Source organism: Malurus melanocephalus, unplaced genomic scaffold (assembly GCF_030028575.1).
Source record: "Malurus melanocephalus ecotype Western Australia unplaced genomic scaffold, MMel_1.1 scaffold_136, whole genome shotgun sequence".
Classification (NCBI taxonomy): Eukaryota; Metazoa; Chordata; class Aves; order Passeriformes; family Maluridae; genus Malurus; species Malurus melanocephalus.
In genome coordinates this window covers 1446166-1462546 of record NW_026623368.1, presented here as the reverse complement: position 1 = coordinate 1462546, position 16381 = coordinate 1446166, and the positions used below count along the sequence as shown (strand labels likewise).

At 42.0% G+C, this 16381-nt stretch overlaps 1 protein-coding gene across 3 annotated transcripts in view; it reads left to right on the top strand.

The window, feature by feature from the left end:
* Positions 1-847: 847 nt before the first annotated feature.
* The window catches only part of ARFGEF3 (ARFGEF family member 3), an 88401-nt gene continuing 72867 nt past the window's right edge, over positions 848-16381 (top strand). For all 3 annotated transcript variants that reach the window (XM_057370919.1, XM_057370917.1, XM_057370916.1), the window contains exons 1-2: positions 848-1270; positions 2352-2403. In XM_057370919.1, coding sequence (XP_057226902.1) covers positions 1186-1270; positions 2352-2403 — 137 coding nt within the window. In that variant the 5' untranslated portion in view covers positions 848-1185. The remainder of the gene's footprint in view (positions 1271-2351; positions 2404-16381) is intronic.

Below are 16381 nucleotides of genomic sequence, written 5' to 3'. Positions count from 1 at the left end.
TARGACACATAACCGCTAATACTGCCAGCTGCTACCTGGAATGTATTTCTTGTTTGCTGTCTTTTTCTTTTCCCTTCTCTGTTTGTCTTCTTGTCTCTTTTTTAGAGAGATTCTGCAAGAAGACAACGACATTGTAACACTCAATTAACCGATGCAATCACAAAAAGAGCAAGTAGAATACAGAGATAAGGCAGGGAAACAGCAAACTGAAGAAGGTAGGAGGTTTGGTGGGTAGGAAAGAATCCGGGTGTGAAGAGGAAGGTCTGAGCGGAGTGGCTGCTGTCCTGGAGGCTGGCTTGTCGCGGACATTAAKGTGTGCATTCCTGTGAAGGTCCCGACAAGTAGCTTAACTCGTGACTTTCTGCACTGGCCAGCTAGGGAGAACGACCACAGATTTCACAGCCACTTATCTGACCCGMCTAATTTCAGGGTATAGCCAGCGCGGGTACACACGGCGGTGTGCTGGCCCGGCTCCCTGCGTCCGGCCCGGTGCGGGAGCGCCCGCGGCTCCGCAGGGCGCTGCGGGACACCGGGACAGCGCTGCGGCAGCGCCGCCGGGAGCTGAGCGCTGGAGCGGGATCCTGCCCGGCAGGCCCGGGCTGCGCTCAGCAGCAGCAGCAGCAGCACCCCCGGCCGGAGCGGCGGGCCCGAGGTGCGGGCGGACACCCAGCACCGCCTCTCGCTGCCCGGGGCGAGCAGGCCGGGGCTGCCGGCGCCCCCAGCCCGCCGGTCGCCATGGCGACCCGCCTGCCCGCCTCCCGCGGGGCTGCTGCYGCCGCAGCCTCCAGCTCCGCCGGCGCCGCTCCGCTCCGCGGCTCCTCCAACCCCAGCGCCGGGAAGGGAGTCCCAGTCCTCCSGCGGGCAGGGCCAGGCCCGGCCCCAGCCCCGCTGCGCCAGCGGGGCCTGCCCGGGGTGGGAGAGGAGGAGGTGGAGGAGGAGGAGGGACTCCGCAGCGGCAACAACTGACGTGTCCCCGCCATGGAGCTCGGCGTGATTCATCAGCGGCGGCGGGGCGGCAGCGGGGTGCCGCGCTCCGCTCCCGCGTAGGCACTGCCGCGGCGGGGGCAGCCCCGGCACCGCTCTGCCGCCYGTGCCGCCCTCCTCCTCCCTCTTCTTCTCTCCTCCTCTTCCTCGCCGCCTGCTCCTCTYCCCCCGCGGCTAGGCGAGAATCCCAGGGGAGGCAAAATGGAAGAAATCCTGCGAAAGCTGCAGAAGGAGGCGTCGGGGAGCAAGCACAGGGCCATCAAGGAGAGCTGCACCTGGGCCATCGGTAAGGGGCGCGGGCAGCGGCGCCGRGCTGCCCGGGGGGAGCGAAGCGGGGCAGGAGCCGCCGGTGGAGTGGTTTTGTAACGCCGGGGGCAGGGACACCTCAACAAACTTGTTCCGCGCTGAGCCTCCAGCGGCTGGGAAGGCACCGGAGCACCTGGGCCGTTCAAAATGCCCGGGAGCTCCGTGCTGCTGGAAGGGGCCGTGGCACCTGCTGCCGGTCCCGGAGAGCATCCGCGTCCCTCGCTTCCCCACCGCCTGGATCTGCTTCGTGGCTCTTGCGAGGYAGATGTACGGGTATCAGTAGCTGTCAGTTTCCGTCTACGTTTTGGAGGTGCTGTCATTTCCTTAAAAAGCCCCCTCCCTCCCCTAAATCATCCTAAAAAAAACCCCAAACAACCATGCAGTACAATTTTTACGCTAGGTTATATTCGTGATTCTATTTTAAAAGCTAGAAGTTTTGTTTTACCGGATTCCATGAGCTCTTTTATCCTTGTGATATAACGATTAGTATAACGAGTTAATTTTTTAAGGGAGTATGAGCTTAGGTACATTTCAGCATCCACCCAGAGATTGTGGTTTGAAATGTGTTTTGACACTAACAGCCTGGAACACTGATCATCAAGACCCTTAACTTAAATCATCATCATATCTGGGATACTTTCAATTGCTTTAAAATTTTATTTTTCATCCATACATAGMTACAATTGTGGATGATCAGACCTGTTGCTGTCTTGTTACTGGCCTTTCATCTTGATGTTGCATGGGTTGTTTCATTAACTGTTCGTCTTGCAGAGCAGTCATGCAAATATCCTCTATACTGTTCCAGTTTTAGTGTGTGTGCTGCTGAAGTCCTGATACGTGAAAGGGAAAAGATGGCACTTGATGCCTTCTCATTGGGCATGCATTGCCCTGGYAGATTTATTTAAGCTTTGGCAACTTAGAGCAGCAGTGGTTGTTGTTCTGTCAGCTGGAGTAGGTGTAAACTTTAGGATCATTGGCTCAGAGACAGTAGCCAGATGTRTTACTGTGGTTGAACTCAGAAGTTTCTTTTAAAAGCCCTATTGTTTCTTTTAATTATACAGAAACCTTGGATTCTCCCGATGCTGCTATCAAGATACCTCCATATCAGCTTAGGTAAGAACATTGAATCTTGAGTTCTGTAGARCTTATGAGTATTTGTAAAATTGAAGCAAAAATTTTGAATTAAAAATGAGGTAGACAGATGCAGCTGCCTCTTCTATGTGATTTCTTTAGTTTTTTTAGGTATACATASCTAGGCTGATAGTAGTGGATAATTTTCTGATAAGCCCTTTGGCCTTGAACAAAATGTGTTTAAATGGGCATGAGTGTGTATAGTGTGACACCGGTTAGAAAGGAGGGCTCTCTCATGATCTAAAGAGTTTCTCTTCTAAATTCTATCTTTCAGTAAAAGCAATGATGCTTCTCAGTTCTTCTCAGTGTGCTTGTTTCCTTTAAATCTAAATCGCATTTTGTTACTGAAAATAAATRTTCTAGAAACTGGAAAGTTATATCATCACATAGCTAGGATACTGACTAGGAACTAAAATAATATCRTTTGTATGCCTACTTCTTCCTTTAGCCTGCTAGATTATCTTGAGTGAGCCTTCTTTCTTCCCACCTCCACTTGTACACATATAAAACAGAAGAAGTGCCCCTCATTGGTCTAGTTATTTAAAATCTYATTTTGTAAATCCTCATTGTTATGGGGTAAGTAAACAAGCAAAATTATTCACCGTCCTTTCTGACAGACCCRTTGGGAAGAAACTAGCAAGTGCACTGTTTAGAACAGAATCACATTCTTTCATATAGTTTAATAGCTAAAATGAAATGCTTAGGCTTGCCTTATTAGAGAGTGTAATGAATGATAAAAGATTGCATGCATGCAAAAAGCACCTCAACAAATCCATGGAAGAAGTTGATTGAAATCTATGAGATCCACAGGTACTCCTTCAGAAAGGTACTCTTCAAAAGTACTTTAATCAGAGATGATAGAGGAGTGTGTTGCTGTATGTTTGACCTGTCCTGTRGTGCTCTTAGATGTACACTGTGAGCTGCTGACAGAGAGGACACATTTTTTTTGCCACAATATTACTCTCCTGGGAGTATTTTTATCGCCTCATTATTCCCTGCTGCTCCTTTCAGATATGCTTTGCAAGGAAAGTTAGGGATTGAAAAGCTAGTTTTGCCAGAGCAGTCACCAAATAGGGAAAGAATAGGAGYACTTCTTTTACCCCTCTAAAATCCTATCAGCTGTAGTCTACAAGAGGCCTCAARTCAAGGGGGCATGGATGTAGCACAGATCTGATATGACCAGTGTCAGACACATGCATTTCCCACACAGGCTGAAAAAGCTGGATGACTGTTTCCCARTGGCTCCTTTAGAATTATGTTTACTTGACACTGTGGCTGTATAAAACCTGGCTGTTCACCTTCCCATTTATCAGCYTCTATCTTTAATATGGTGTTTGGTCTCTGCTTTTAAGTGCTGTTGTCATCCTCTATGAATTAGTTAGCTAGCTGTTACCACATTTCTTCCTTTCTCCTTGCCTACTACCTCTTTACAGAGAGGCCTTTTTCCCTTCTTCCTCCAGTGTTCTTAATGATGAATTTTTTTTTTTAATTTTCTTTTCATAAGTTCTTTATTGTTTATGGGGTTGCCACAATTTTATGGATGCTATCATTTATCCTTTAGGCTATCTTGTTGGGGTGGTTTCTCCACTGTAAATCCCAGTGTTTTTGAATGAAGCTAATGCTTTCACAGGTGTAGCTATGATGAAGTAAACKCTTAACATTAGACTTGTCAGTAAAAATGCACTCATTTTTACTGGATGTTTTGCAAAATGAAAGGTACACTAGAGGATCTGAACAAAAGCTTTTCTTGTGARGTCCTTGGTAAGATTCTGGCACACAACCTTAGGCAGTGTGGGAGATAYTGCTAAACTTACTCTTCACTCTCTGATAAGAAGCTACTGCTGGGCTCCAAATCAGCACACTGGGCCACATCTTGGGCTGGARTTTGCCTGCATTATGTGCAAACGAGATAAAAGTTCTTTCCTTGGTATTGGTTAAAGAGCAGCACTGTGCTGGCTTGATTCCTAACACAGGAAAAGAATAGCCTTGAAAATAGAGCAACRGTTGCAGCCAGAAATACAGCCAAGATACAGGATGGAGGCATTCCGGCCATGCCTCTTKCCTGCTTTCATCTTTTATCAGGTGCAGTCTCTATCAGCTGCTGTAACACAGATCAGCCTCTGGCTGCTCATCCACTTGGAATCTGAATCTACACTTTTCACTTAAGTTCTTTTCTTTCTAGAACTAAAGAATGAAGGCTGCTCACAAGAATGAGAATGTGTAAACTGTATATTTCTTTTTTACTTATAAAATAAAAATAGTAATTTTCTGCTTCTGAAACCCCCGTTCTAGATGAGGTTCTTCAGGATGTTTTCTTTTATAAAATCATCAAGGAGGATGAGGTATCTCTGCTTTTCCTCAGACTTATGAGTTCAAAGAGTTTTTTACATGTATTATATCAGCTACACACTTATCTCCTCCAYAGTATTGAGGTAGATTACTTCCGTATTCTGGCTTGCTCCTGACCTATCCATAGTTTCCCATAGTTTCCTGTCATGTTGGACTTGTGTTACTGAACATGAGGCAGACCACATTATAGTTCCCTGATGTCTGTGCAATTAATTGGGGGCTTCAGCTGGAGTATTTGTATGGGAGCTGTGTTTGGGAGCACCTGGGGTACTTTTGCCCCGAGGGATTCCCAGTGACTGGACATTCAGGCTGGAATGTAATTCTTTAATTAATTTGATAGAGATCTGTTGTGTATGTCTTCAGGGTGCTAGATGAGACTATTTTCCTGTTCAGCTTTCTTTAATGTTAATTGGACTTACGAATCCAAATCCCCATTAATGACCTAGCATATTGATTCTAGTGAGGGGCATTAATTAAATGTCTCACTCACTTCCTAAAGAAATACAAATCTTCAGTAAATACAGAGTTTCCCACTGAGTCTTGTCAGCTCTGCCTTGAGAYAGGAGTAGATGTGTGATTTTTCAGTACTTTTAATTTATGATCAGTGTATTGGGCAAGGGTATGAGATGGTAACAAATATTAAAGTGAATCAAGATAAAAATGGCCTTAAGTCAATTCAGGGCTTTGCTRTAGACATTCCATGAATCCTTGAGAAGGGAAAGTCACATCACCCATTTTAATTGGTGTCTTGTTACCTGCCTAGTATGATGATTTTTGTCTCTGAATKGGAGTAGTGAAGATTGGATATGTACTAAGTGCTTAAGGAGTCTGGGTGGCTGACATRTAAATAATGAATAAGATAAGAGGAATTGAAGTGCTGGTGTTTTAATTGGTGAATTGATCACGTGGAAAATAGTTTAAGAGACCTTAATGTTGTAAGCCAGCAAATAGTTTTTTGCTACTCAGCTGGGCTACATTCATTTCAGTATTTTCAGGATGGCCAATTCTCCCCTCAGGCCGACAGTATACACTGAACAAGGCTCTCTTCTTGGCTTGTTGTGATTTTAGAGGCTGAAATATGAGCKATAAAAGGTAACTGAACAGACACAAGAAAATGAGCTTTGAAAAAGAATGTTTGATCGGAGCAGTTTAATGCTCAYGAGGATTATCTCCATATCAGAGAATAAAATAAGAGGCTAGACAGCACTTGCCAGTCACAAACAGCTTTGAAAAAAAMGTGGGATTGTCAGAGTTTCTTCGAATGCTTTTTTTAATTAGTTCATGCCTTATGGACCATATAAAACTTAGTGAGTTGCTATCAGCACAGATTTACTGCTGCAAAGAGGAGGTTGGGACTTCTGAAGGAGCTTCTTTTTGAAAGGAATGGGCATTGCATGAGGTACTATGCCAGAAAGGTTAACTTGAATTGCYRTATTGGGTTTGCCTGGCCAGGTTTTGGTAGCTGGGGTCTACARGGWTGGCTTCTRTGAGGAGACACCAGAAACTTCCTYCATGTCTAGCAGAGCCAATGCCAGCTGGCTCCAGGACAGRTGTGCCCCTGGCCAAGRCTGGGTCAGTCAGAAGTGGTGGCAACACTTCTGTGATAACAGATTTAAGAACAAGAAAAAAAGAAGTCACTGGGCAGATGTAATTGCTTCCAGAGAGAAGCAGAGTGAGAATATGTGAGAGGAATAACTCTGCGGRCACCAAAGTCAGTGAAGAAAGAGAAGGAGGAGGTGCTCCAGGTGCCAGGAACTGGGTTTCCCTGCAGCCCATGRAGGTCCATGAGGATGCAGAGATCCACCTGCAGCCCATGGAGGAGACCCACACTGGAGCAGGGGGATGCCTGAGAGGCTGTGAGCTTGTGGGAGGCCATGAACCTGTGGGAGGCCTGTGCTGGAGCAGGCTYRTGGCAGGGACCTCTGGACCCATGGACAGAGGAGCCCATACTGGAGCAGGTTTCCTGTTTGGACTTGCATCCTTGTGGAGTATCCATGCTGAAGCAGGCTGTGACTCCTTTCCTGAAGCAAAGCAGGAACACTGTGTGATGAGCGGACCATAATCCCAATTCCCTGTCTCCCTGTGTCACAAGGGAGTGGGGGAAGGTGTTTTTAAGGTCTTATTTTACTCATCATCCTGCTCTGGTTTTGTTAATAGTAAATTTAATTAGTATCTCTAATTTGAATCTGTTTTGCCTGTGGCAGTATCTGGTGAGTGATCTCTCTCTGTCCATATTTCAGCCCATGAACCCTTRGTTGTATTTTCTCTCCCCTGTCCAGTTTTGGAGKGGAATGATAGAGTGGCTTTGGTGAGAGCCTGGCATCCAGTCAGGATTTTTAACCCACTAAAATCCCTCTTGTATCTTACATTTGCCTTAAAACATGATCAGTATTTCTTGAGATTACAGCTGGAGATCAGAGTCAGTRAAGAGCAGGGTCCTGTGTAATAACCAACTCATACCCAGTTGTCTCCTCCTGTTTGTGTCCCAGTACTAACCATCTTGGTGCTAGCTTTTGAGGGCAGTTTGTGAACTTTGGGGGAGCCAGTGCAGTGAAGAGCAGTCAGGAACAGAAGTGTGTCTTAAACTTAGCTGAATTCTGAAATACCTATGCCCCTTGCATTTTTTTTTCTATAGTCGTAGACATTTGGGGATGAAAGTGGTAGTTCTGCTCTTTCGGTTTTTGGGTTTTTTTTGTGTCTCTAGATTTGCATCTGACATACTTCTTGGGAAGGATGCAGTTTATAATCTCTTAAATAAAACAACATGCTCACTCATTTTACCTTACATGTGCTCAACAAATAATAAAAGCAGTAAGTGTGGTCATCACCAAACAGCCAGTGCTACAGAGACTTCCAATCCACTTAGCTTTGCAGGTAATTCATCCACTTACAGAATCTTGAGTCTTGGGATGTATTTTGCCCTCTCTATTGTGAAGAAACATTTGTGATTTCATTGTTTTTGTCTTCTCCCATCTCTTAATATTGTTCATATTTTCTGTTATTTTTTTGCTACTAGAAGAGAGTGGATAAGAAATCTKATACATAGCAAGTCCCCTGACCAGAAGTAAGGAGGGGGAAGGAGTGATTCTGAGAGTTTTTTCTGGGGGATGGTTTTAGCATATCTCTGTTTTACTACTCTTCTTATTTTAAAACACTTTGTTTCCTGCTCTTGCTGCCACAACCACCTGGAAGTAGGTGCCCCTGTGCTTTCTTCCTGAATGTGGCTGCTGGATATGTGACTCATGCTGCACAACCATTACATGGTCACTATCTGGCATTCAGCAARAGGATTATGAGTTTGGCAGGCAGCTGGCCAAAAAGAGATTCTAGTGGCAGTGTGGATTACTGACCTGCATTTTCTATGTTGGCAGTTTACAGCCTGAATCCAGATTTTTGGGGGGCRCTTATGTAGTCCACTTGGTATATGCACTGGTCTTGATTTAAAACATTGCACTCCCAGCTCTAATGTTGAAGAAGATGAAGGAAGGAGATTAGTGTTTAGAAAGGCAATGGGGCACTGTCTGATGCAGTATTTGGATCAATCTACATATTTACTCTGGGATATGTAAAGGGCCCTATTTTTATAGACTAGTTGAAGGTATTTTTCTCTGGATCTGTTCTGGGACCCCAAAAGACAGCAGTGTTGGAGAGGAAGGGGTCAGTTTCCACTAAGCATGTCTGAATTCTTGCTGTCTAGACAAGATTCCAAAAGTGTTGGAAGGCCTCTGGGTCTAGGAGTCCTTGAAAACTTGTCAGCTGAGGTTATGACTCTTGAATGTATTGAGCAAGGTTTGCCATTGTTATGGAAAAAGGTGCATGATTTCTGCATGGTTTCTGTTACTCTTACCTGTGTGTTTGAGTGCGGTTTCTTTGSTTTTAGTGGTGTGGTTTTTTAAAGGGCAGTGCTTGCTCTTTCTGAAGCTAACTTTCTGCCTTTCCTGGTGTTCTTTGTATTATGAACCATAATATTCATTGCTGCCTTGGGTCTTTGTTCCTTTTATAGGCTCTTCTAGAAATTCATTGGACATTTGTGGCAAAAGCCCACAGTGGACTGGTTTTGGCTAGGCTAAAGTTGGTTTTCTTTATGGGAGTTAGAGTGGGAGTGGGAGTGGGGAGCAGGTTTAGGGGGCTGAAGATGAGAGAAGCCATAGTGTTAACTGTTTGGCTGACTTCTAACCACAAATAGAACTGAAATATTGACCTAAGGATGATCATGAGATAGCAGTGTGTTTGTTGTAAACATTTGATCACTTTCAGTGCTTGCAGAGGAGAAGAAAATGAGAACATCATGAGGCTTGGAGTGGGAAGAGGGGTAGCACTGAAACTGGGAGGGCTGCTTTTCTGCTAAATGATGCTTTACTCTGCTGTGGTCTTTGTGTGATGGTGTGTAAGTCATGACTTTTCTTTGTTTGGAAAATGAAGGGGTGAGTGGGAATAATAAAAGTCTTTTCTCACATTTCCTTTATTTACATTCCATGAAAAGTAACAAAGCKGCAGGAAGTTCACTGCCTTTCATTTCCTTGAATGTTTGTTTGCTTAAGAAGCTGAATATGCTTAAGTGCAGTGAGTATAAAATTACGTAATTCATTGCAATCATAGGGATATTTTTAGCAACCATCCCTTAGGTCTGTCAAGATTTAGCACTGAACTGCTGTGAAAGTTGAATGGCATTGCAGATTGCCTTGACCTTCAAAATGTAACTAGTAATGACYAGAAATATACCTCATTCTCCTGTTTCTTCATCTGACTTCTGTAACTCACTGAGTTACTGAGCTGCAGTAGTGAAAATAAGGTAATTTGCAGGATGCCCCTGCTATAGTACCTCTGTGTCTCTTTTTCCATTCCCTCAGCCCTGCCTTCTCCCAGTATTGTAAAATTGATGGAAGCTTAATTCTCATAAGACACTTTGTTGTTATCAGTGTATTTAATTTTGAAACAAAAATGGACAAATCCTTAGCTTCCTTTCAAGACTTACCAAATATAGAGAAGAGAGGTTTAATGGGATAGTTTGATAAGCTTTCAAAATTGTAGGCTGAGCAAGTCCAGCTTGTCACCTCATCTTCATACTCTAATTCAAATTATAATCAACAAAATCACTGCAAGGATACAGACTGCTTTGTAATTAAGACCTTGTGAGGTTTACATGTGTCATCAGGTTCCTAAAGAGCAGAGTTTGTGACTATGATACCTTGTGCACAAATGGCAAAAATCTATGGGGGTGGATGTTCTAGGGAGAACAGTGATAATGTATCAGAGAGAGAGATTATACTAGGGCTTTGGAGACTGGAAACATCTGATTATTATTTTGGCCTTGTCCACCTTACTTTAATATTGTGTCCTCTGCTCTCAAGTAAAAGTACACCTTGTGCTTATGGGGTGTTTTTTTTGTTCTGTTTTATCTTGACAACAGTGTCAGGCTCCTATCTAGGAACTTTGTGTTTCTGTTGAAATCAAGATGTTATTAGTGAGTGTAGCAAGGAGGCRAATGACCTTAGAAGCGCTTTCTAGCTGAGTGACTGTGCTGAGCTACTTAATTACGATTGTATGAATTTTGTGGTCTAGGCTGCATTGGGCTGGCTGGAAGATTAAATTGTTCACGTTTGCCTTTCCCAGGAGTAGAGCTGTGCTGCTTCTGTAGTGGCAAATTCGTTTATCTTGGAAAGTATGTAAACAGAAAAGATTAGAAATACCATTATGTCATTTCTTTAATACCAAGCAGTTTTAAATTGCAATCTCATTCAAGATTSCAGGTTGAAAAAATATTATTAAAGTTCCAACTAAGAAACTGTGTGAAATTACATTTAGATATTATTCGTCACTTTCTTTTCCTTATGTSATTAAGCATCCTCTGATAAGCAACTCATTTCCCTGCAAAGGCAGGCTTATTTAAGCATTCGATGGAGACTTTGTGTCTTGGTTTGTAAAGCTAAAGGATTGAAAGGAAGAGGGTATACATGAACAAAAGAGGAAGGAAAAAATTAAATACTGACTTGGATGGAACTCTGAGAGAGCTGATGTCAGCAGCTGAGGTGAGAAAATTGGATATGGAAAGAAAAGGAGTGTTAACCTCAAGTCAGAGGAGAAGAAGCCTTTCCATCGTAACTGGATAAAAGCAAAGGAYTTTGACCTCTTAGGAAGGAAAAAGAATGAGATTTAAAAAAAAAAAAATAAGATGCCAGTGGTGAGACAGAAAAATGAAAATTCTTTCAGCCAGAAATTACAATTTCTTTATTTATTAGTAAAGGTGGAAGCTCACCTGATATGTGAGAGGCAAATCTTRTGTCATGGGAAACATGCACACAAGTGTCTCTATGCTTGTGAGTAACTGGAGTAAAATTCTGGCACTGTTGATGCAAGTCAGCATTTATTTCTACATGGTATGGCAACAGTCTCCCAACTGGTTTTTTTTTTTTTTTTTTTTCAGAACCTGTAAACTGCAACATTAAGTGCTTGTTCATTCTTACGTAGCACTGTAGCACCAAAGTTGTCTAATGGTGCATGATCGTCTTGTTGTGGTACAGTGTCATAAAGATAATTTGTTGTTTTATTTTTTCTTGGAAAGGAAGGTTCTAACTGGAAGGCTTTAGATTTTGTCTTTTATCCTATTGCTCTACTATGTCTCTAAGTACTRTTGACAAACTGGTACTTGCATAGAAGTACAAATTTTAGTGCTGGAGGGGTCTGTTATAATCATCTGGTTTGAATTCCTGCATTGTGGAGGTGGGAGAACTTCCCCTGTATTTATATACTGTGGACTCCAAACTTCTCTCTGAGCTTGACTGTAATTCTCTTTGTAAGTGGGGTGGTCATATTTCYGCAGTAATCATTTCTCTAGAGTGTGAGTAGGGACTTAAAATCTTCCTTCTTCTTGAAGAGCTGTTACTTGAAARTTGATGCATTTATTTCCTATTCCTYGCTGTGGTTTTAAATCCTTCCATTATGGACCCTGAAGTTGTTGGTGGAATCTTGTATCAACATTCTATAATTAGCACAGGATTTATTTTTCTACTTTTATAYGTACATGTGTTCATATATACAACACTAGAATTTGTTTTATGTAAATTAAATCATTCCCTTTTGTTCGAGGACAATATTTGCTTCTGTTTGGYTTACTTAAGAGTAACAGCTGTGGGTACTTCCAGAATTCTGAGAATTCATCTCTACCAYTTATTTTCTCATCATGGGCCAACTCTTCTGCTTGAGTAAGTGATGCTAATAATATTACACTGTGCTACTCTGTTCATTTTAAGCAGGCAAGATGAAGAAGATCTTTTCAGTCATCAGTTACTCTGACTAAAAAATGCCCAACTTTAGCTATGACTGTTATCCTGCTTAATAAACAGGGTATTGGAAAACAGCAAATGYCGAATCAAATTATTTTCTGTTCTTTGACTGGGCTGTGAATCATTGAATGGAATGGAAATTGCATGCTGATAAGGCCTTGAGGTTCTGAATTTTGCTTCTGCTGTATAATTTTCAGCAGGAAGATAATGCAGACAGCTGTCTTATTTTTAATYTTCATTTTTCAGAAATGGGATTAAAAATAATATGATTATCACCATTTGCATAAAGGGGAAAATGCTTCATTTATCATGCCACTTTCCCTAAATCAAGGAGGGGAAGGTGGGCTATGAGACWGTTCCAGGCACTAAGAAACAAGGAGTTAAGACTAGGCAATTTCCTATCTTCATTACAGTTTTTATCATGAGAGTGAATTAATGWGCCATTATTTTTTCTCACTAAAAGCTTTTTTGTCATTACAATGAGAGTAGAAAGATTTTTATGATCTCTGTACTTACAATTGTAATTTGTCTTGCTCTGACCTTTCCAGCAGTCTGTTTTGACTGACCTGTCATAGCATCCCTTATTCCAGACCTGCAGGGAAAGAGGTTGATGAGCCACAGCAAGCTTGGACGACTAGAAAGGTCRTTGTAACCTAGCGTGCTGAATATAAAGGCTGTTTATGTTCTCACAACTCGCTCTGCAGTTGGCAAAGTTAACAGTCACGGGGTGGGGTAGCTCAGGAGGGACAGCCTGTGCTCTGGCAGGTACTGGTCCTGGATTATGCATTTGGCTCTGTCGCTGAGCTTTTTGTTTGCTCTGGCAGGTGGCTTCCCCTTTTCCAAGTCAAAGGTGTTCCTTTCATTCTCCCTCTGTGTTGTACATGATTTGTTCCAATCAGGGTTAAGTTGGTATTTGTGCCTCAAACTGTATGTGTATGATATCCACAGTGGTGGGCAACAGTATGGATACTTCAGAGTTACAGTGTGAAACTACTTTCTATGCATTATGTAAACAGAGAATGTTCTTAAATATGCTTTGAAGTATATTGTTGTACACCAGCTTATTCTGAAAACTTGTATAGAATGTCTTACATGTGTAGCACTACAAAACCTGCGTGAATTGTTACTTAACAGTACTGAATGGCAGACAGTGCAGTAAGCAATGAGATATGGTGGGAGACTGCTCAAAACAGGGTGGAATTATAAAAGGGCTGCAAGGTAGAAGAGGAAACCTCATTGCTGTACTTCATTGCACTCAAATCCATTGAGCTAATTCTGGTCTACATTCCCTCTTGTGCAGCCTTATTGAATCCAGTTCTTAAGACCTTAGAAGGGACTGACTGTGTTAATTTACATCATTCTCTCCTGTTCTGCCTGAGGATTATCTGTCGTGTCCTTCTGTGTTCTCATGCTATCAGATGATGCATTTAAATGGCAGGTTGAACTGAARTGTGCAAGGTGCTCAAGCTAATCAAACATTGTAAGATATCTCTGCAGGTGTTTTATAGCTGTAGCATGGAAACGCTAAAGGTTTAATTGACTGAGTGTGTAACAAGAACAGGAAATGACAGAATGGCAATTCATTTTCTCCAGGAATACAGTGGGAGCACAGTCTGCAGCAACCTTAATTGGATTTTCAGTTAAACATTTTTAGCAAGGATGGGAAGTTCAGCTAATTGAATCTGTTCTAATTTCCATCCTCCTGTTTGTCATTTTTTGCTCTTCTTTTTGGGACATGTCTCAAAGCTCACATTGTTCTCTGCTCATTGCAGTATATGATGACAGATGGTAGGCAACATGCTGATGTGYGGGGTAGCTACACATAAGCCATAGGAGTTCCCACCTGTCTTCATTATCATGAAACTGGGCTGGATCCACTCCAGTGACATATGACTTCCTTTATTTTCCCCTCTTCTCCAAGTCTCCATCCACTGTAATGTGAAAATAAGTTCATTCTGTATTAATGATGTCCAAAGTATTTATATGCTGTTGCACAAATCTGTAGAAAGTCTACAAAAAAAAGGCAATGTTCTGCCCAGAAGAGATGCAGGTCTATATAACCATCAGTTTTTAGCATACTTCAGTTAGTGCTATATACTGTAGTAATTTTTTTTCCTTCTTTTTTTTCCCTGTCTGTGTCTGGTTGATTGAATATCAGTTAATGTACAGGTACCTTGTCTTGGCACCTGTTCATCTGCTGATTTCAAATATGAGTTCTCCCCCAGAGTGTGATAGTGAAAACTTCTTTAAAAGAGGGAGTATAACAAAGTGACAATGCGAAAGTTAGTACTTAAAGGTGCTTTCTGGCTTAGAGACATGTTGCTGTGGCACCTCTGTGTGTGGTCCAGGAGAAACTGGCATTGGCTATGTAGGTGATAGCCAGCTCTGTACTGGCTAGAAGATTGCTGTCTAAACCATGGAGTAGATGTTTTGGCAGCTTCTGYAGGTCTGGATTATATGACACTCTTATGAGGAAATATTTCCTAGATGTTCTGTAGTTTTGGATGCTACGCTCACAGGTATCAAGATTCTTTCTGATTAAATTGGTTTCAGAAACATTCAAGAAAGTAGCTTCTGAGAAATTTGGGCTTCATGCCTGCCTGTTTCTCAGAATATCCTAAATGAAACAAATGGTTAGCTTTCAGTTAGAAACCTATTTTAAGAGATACATATAGACTGCTTCAAGTTCTTTAGAATTCATTTTTCTTTTAGAAAGCTTCTTGCAGTTTTATGCTGAGGGGCCTTTTACAAGTTCCCATAACCTGTGAAGAAGGTAAAAATTAAAAGAGCTGCAGATTCTCAAAAATCTTTGCCAAGTACAGAAGTTTGCTGTATTGCTTAACTGGGCCATGCTTGTGACTCTCGAGTCTTTATCATTAAAGGAAGGGGGTGCATTTCAAAGAGCAAACAGAAGATTTGTGCCCCTTGGGGTAGCTTGTGATTTGTCTTTTTGGGGGTAAAGGTGGAGAGAAAGGAGTAATAACTGAACAAACCCAAAAGACAGTTGATTTTCAGAAGGGAAAATCAGTCCTCTCTTCAAGMAGGATCCATTGGACAAGTTACAAGCTCCACAAAGGTAAATAGCCAGTGTTCAATAATCTTCATTTAYCTTTTTTCTTCCAAAGTTCAGGTTGTAGACTGCCGGTTTTAGAGAGAGGCTAGTAGGTTTTGGGCAGACTGTGCATGATTTTAGCTTTGTCAATTCCTCTGAAACTCCAGTAATCACTATTGCTCTAGCCTAGGGCTTTTCCTTAGCATGCTGAGAAGGAAGGATTATTGGTTTCCAGCTGGGTAAGAAGAGACTCAGCTAGTTGTGTTCTTCTTAGCTTGCACACATTTCTCTCCTAGGGGAGGAAATTAATGTGATTCCAGAAGGGCTCCTTGGGGTGCAGTGCAGACAGCTTGAGTACCGAGACTCTTAAGGGCTGGCGAAAATGGTTTGCCATAAGCAAATATGTCTACACAAATACAAAAAATAGGCTCAATGTACGGGTAAGTGCCTATTATGGTATGTAACCTAATGAAGTGCAAACCTTCAGGGAGCTGCAGTTGGGCAWGGGCTGAGAAATTAGTTTCCTGCCAACTAGCAGCATTTGCTTAAAGGGCTTGTGTTGGTAGGTGTTCATCAGATGCTGCAGCCCTTCTCTGATATGGAGCAAGGAGTAAAGAAAGAAGTCACAGCTCTGGACACTAATTTGGTCATCAAATTATTATTATGAATTTAATAATTCATATTAGTATTAAAATTGTGTTATTCTATAATCAAAGTACACCTAATTTGTAGTTTTAGCACACGCTAATTCAGCTGTAAACCAAARTCAGTGTTCATTTCCTTTAGTCTACACCATTTATAAATGGAGGGAGCTAACATGACAGGGCACAATGTGCTGTTRAGGAGGCCATAGACTGAAAATCAACTAATAGAAAGTGGATTATGAAACTACTTTTTTGGAAACTTGAATATTATACAGAAGGTAAGTGATGAAGTGTAATGCTCAACATGCTGAGTTGAAAGGCCGCTACTGAGTTGTGAATCCAACCCTTCTTTATGCTTTGCACATTCACGCACACAGAGGGCTAACAGTTGTGGAGTATTTTGTGAAATTTGAATTAAAAGGTCATTCTTAGCAGTGTGTGAAGAAATATGCCAACTTTCTTTAGAGGGTAAAAGTGTTTCACAGAATTATGAAATAATCTTTGATTACTGTATACAAGCATGATCTTTGTGGAACTGATGTAGCCCTTCTGGAATGTAAGTTGAATACCAATTTTTAGTTATGTTGTTCTCTCTCACCTTTTTTTTTTTTTTTTTTTTTTTTTTTTTTTTT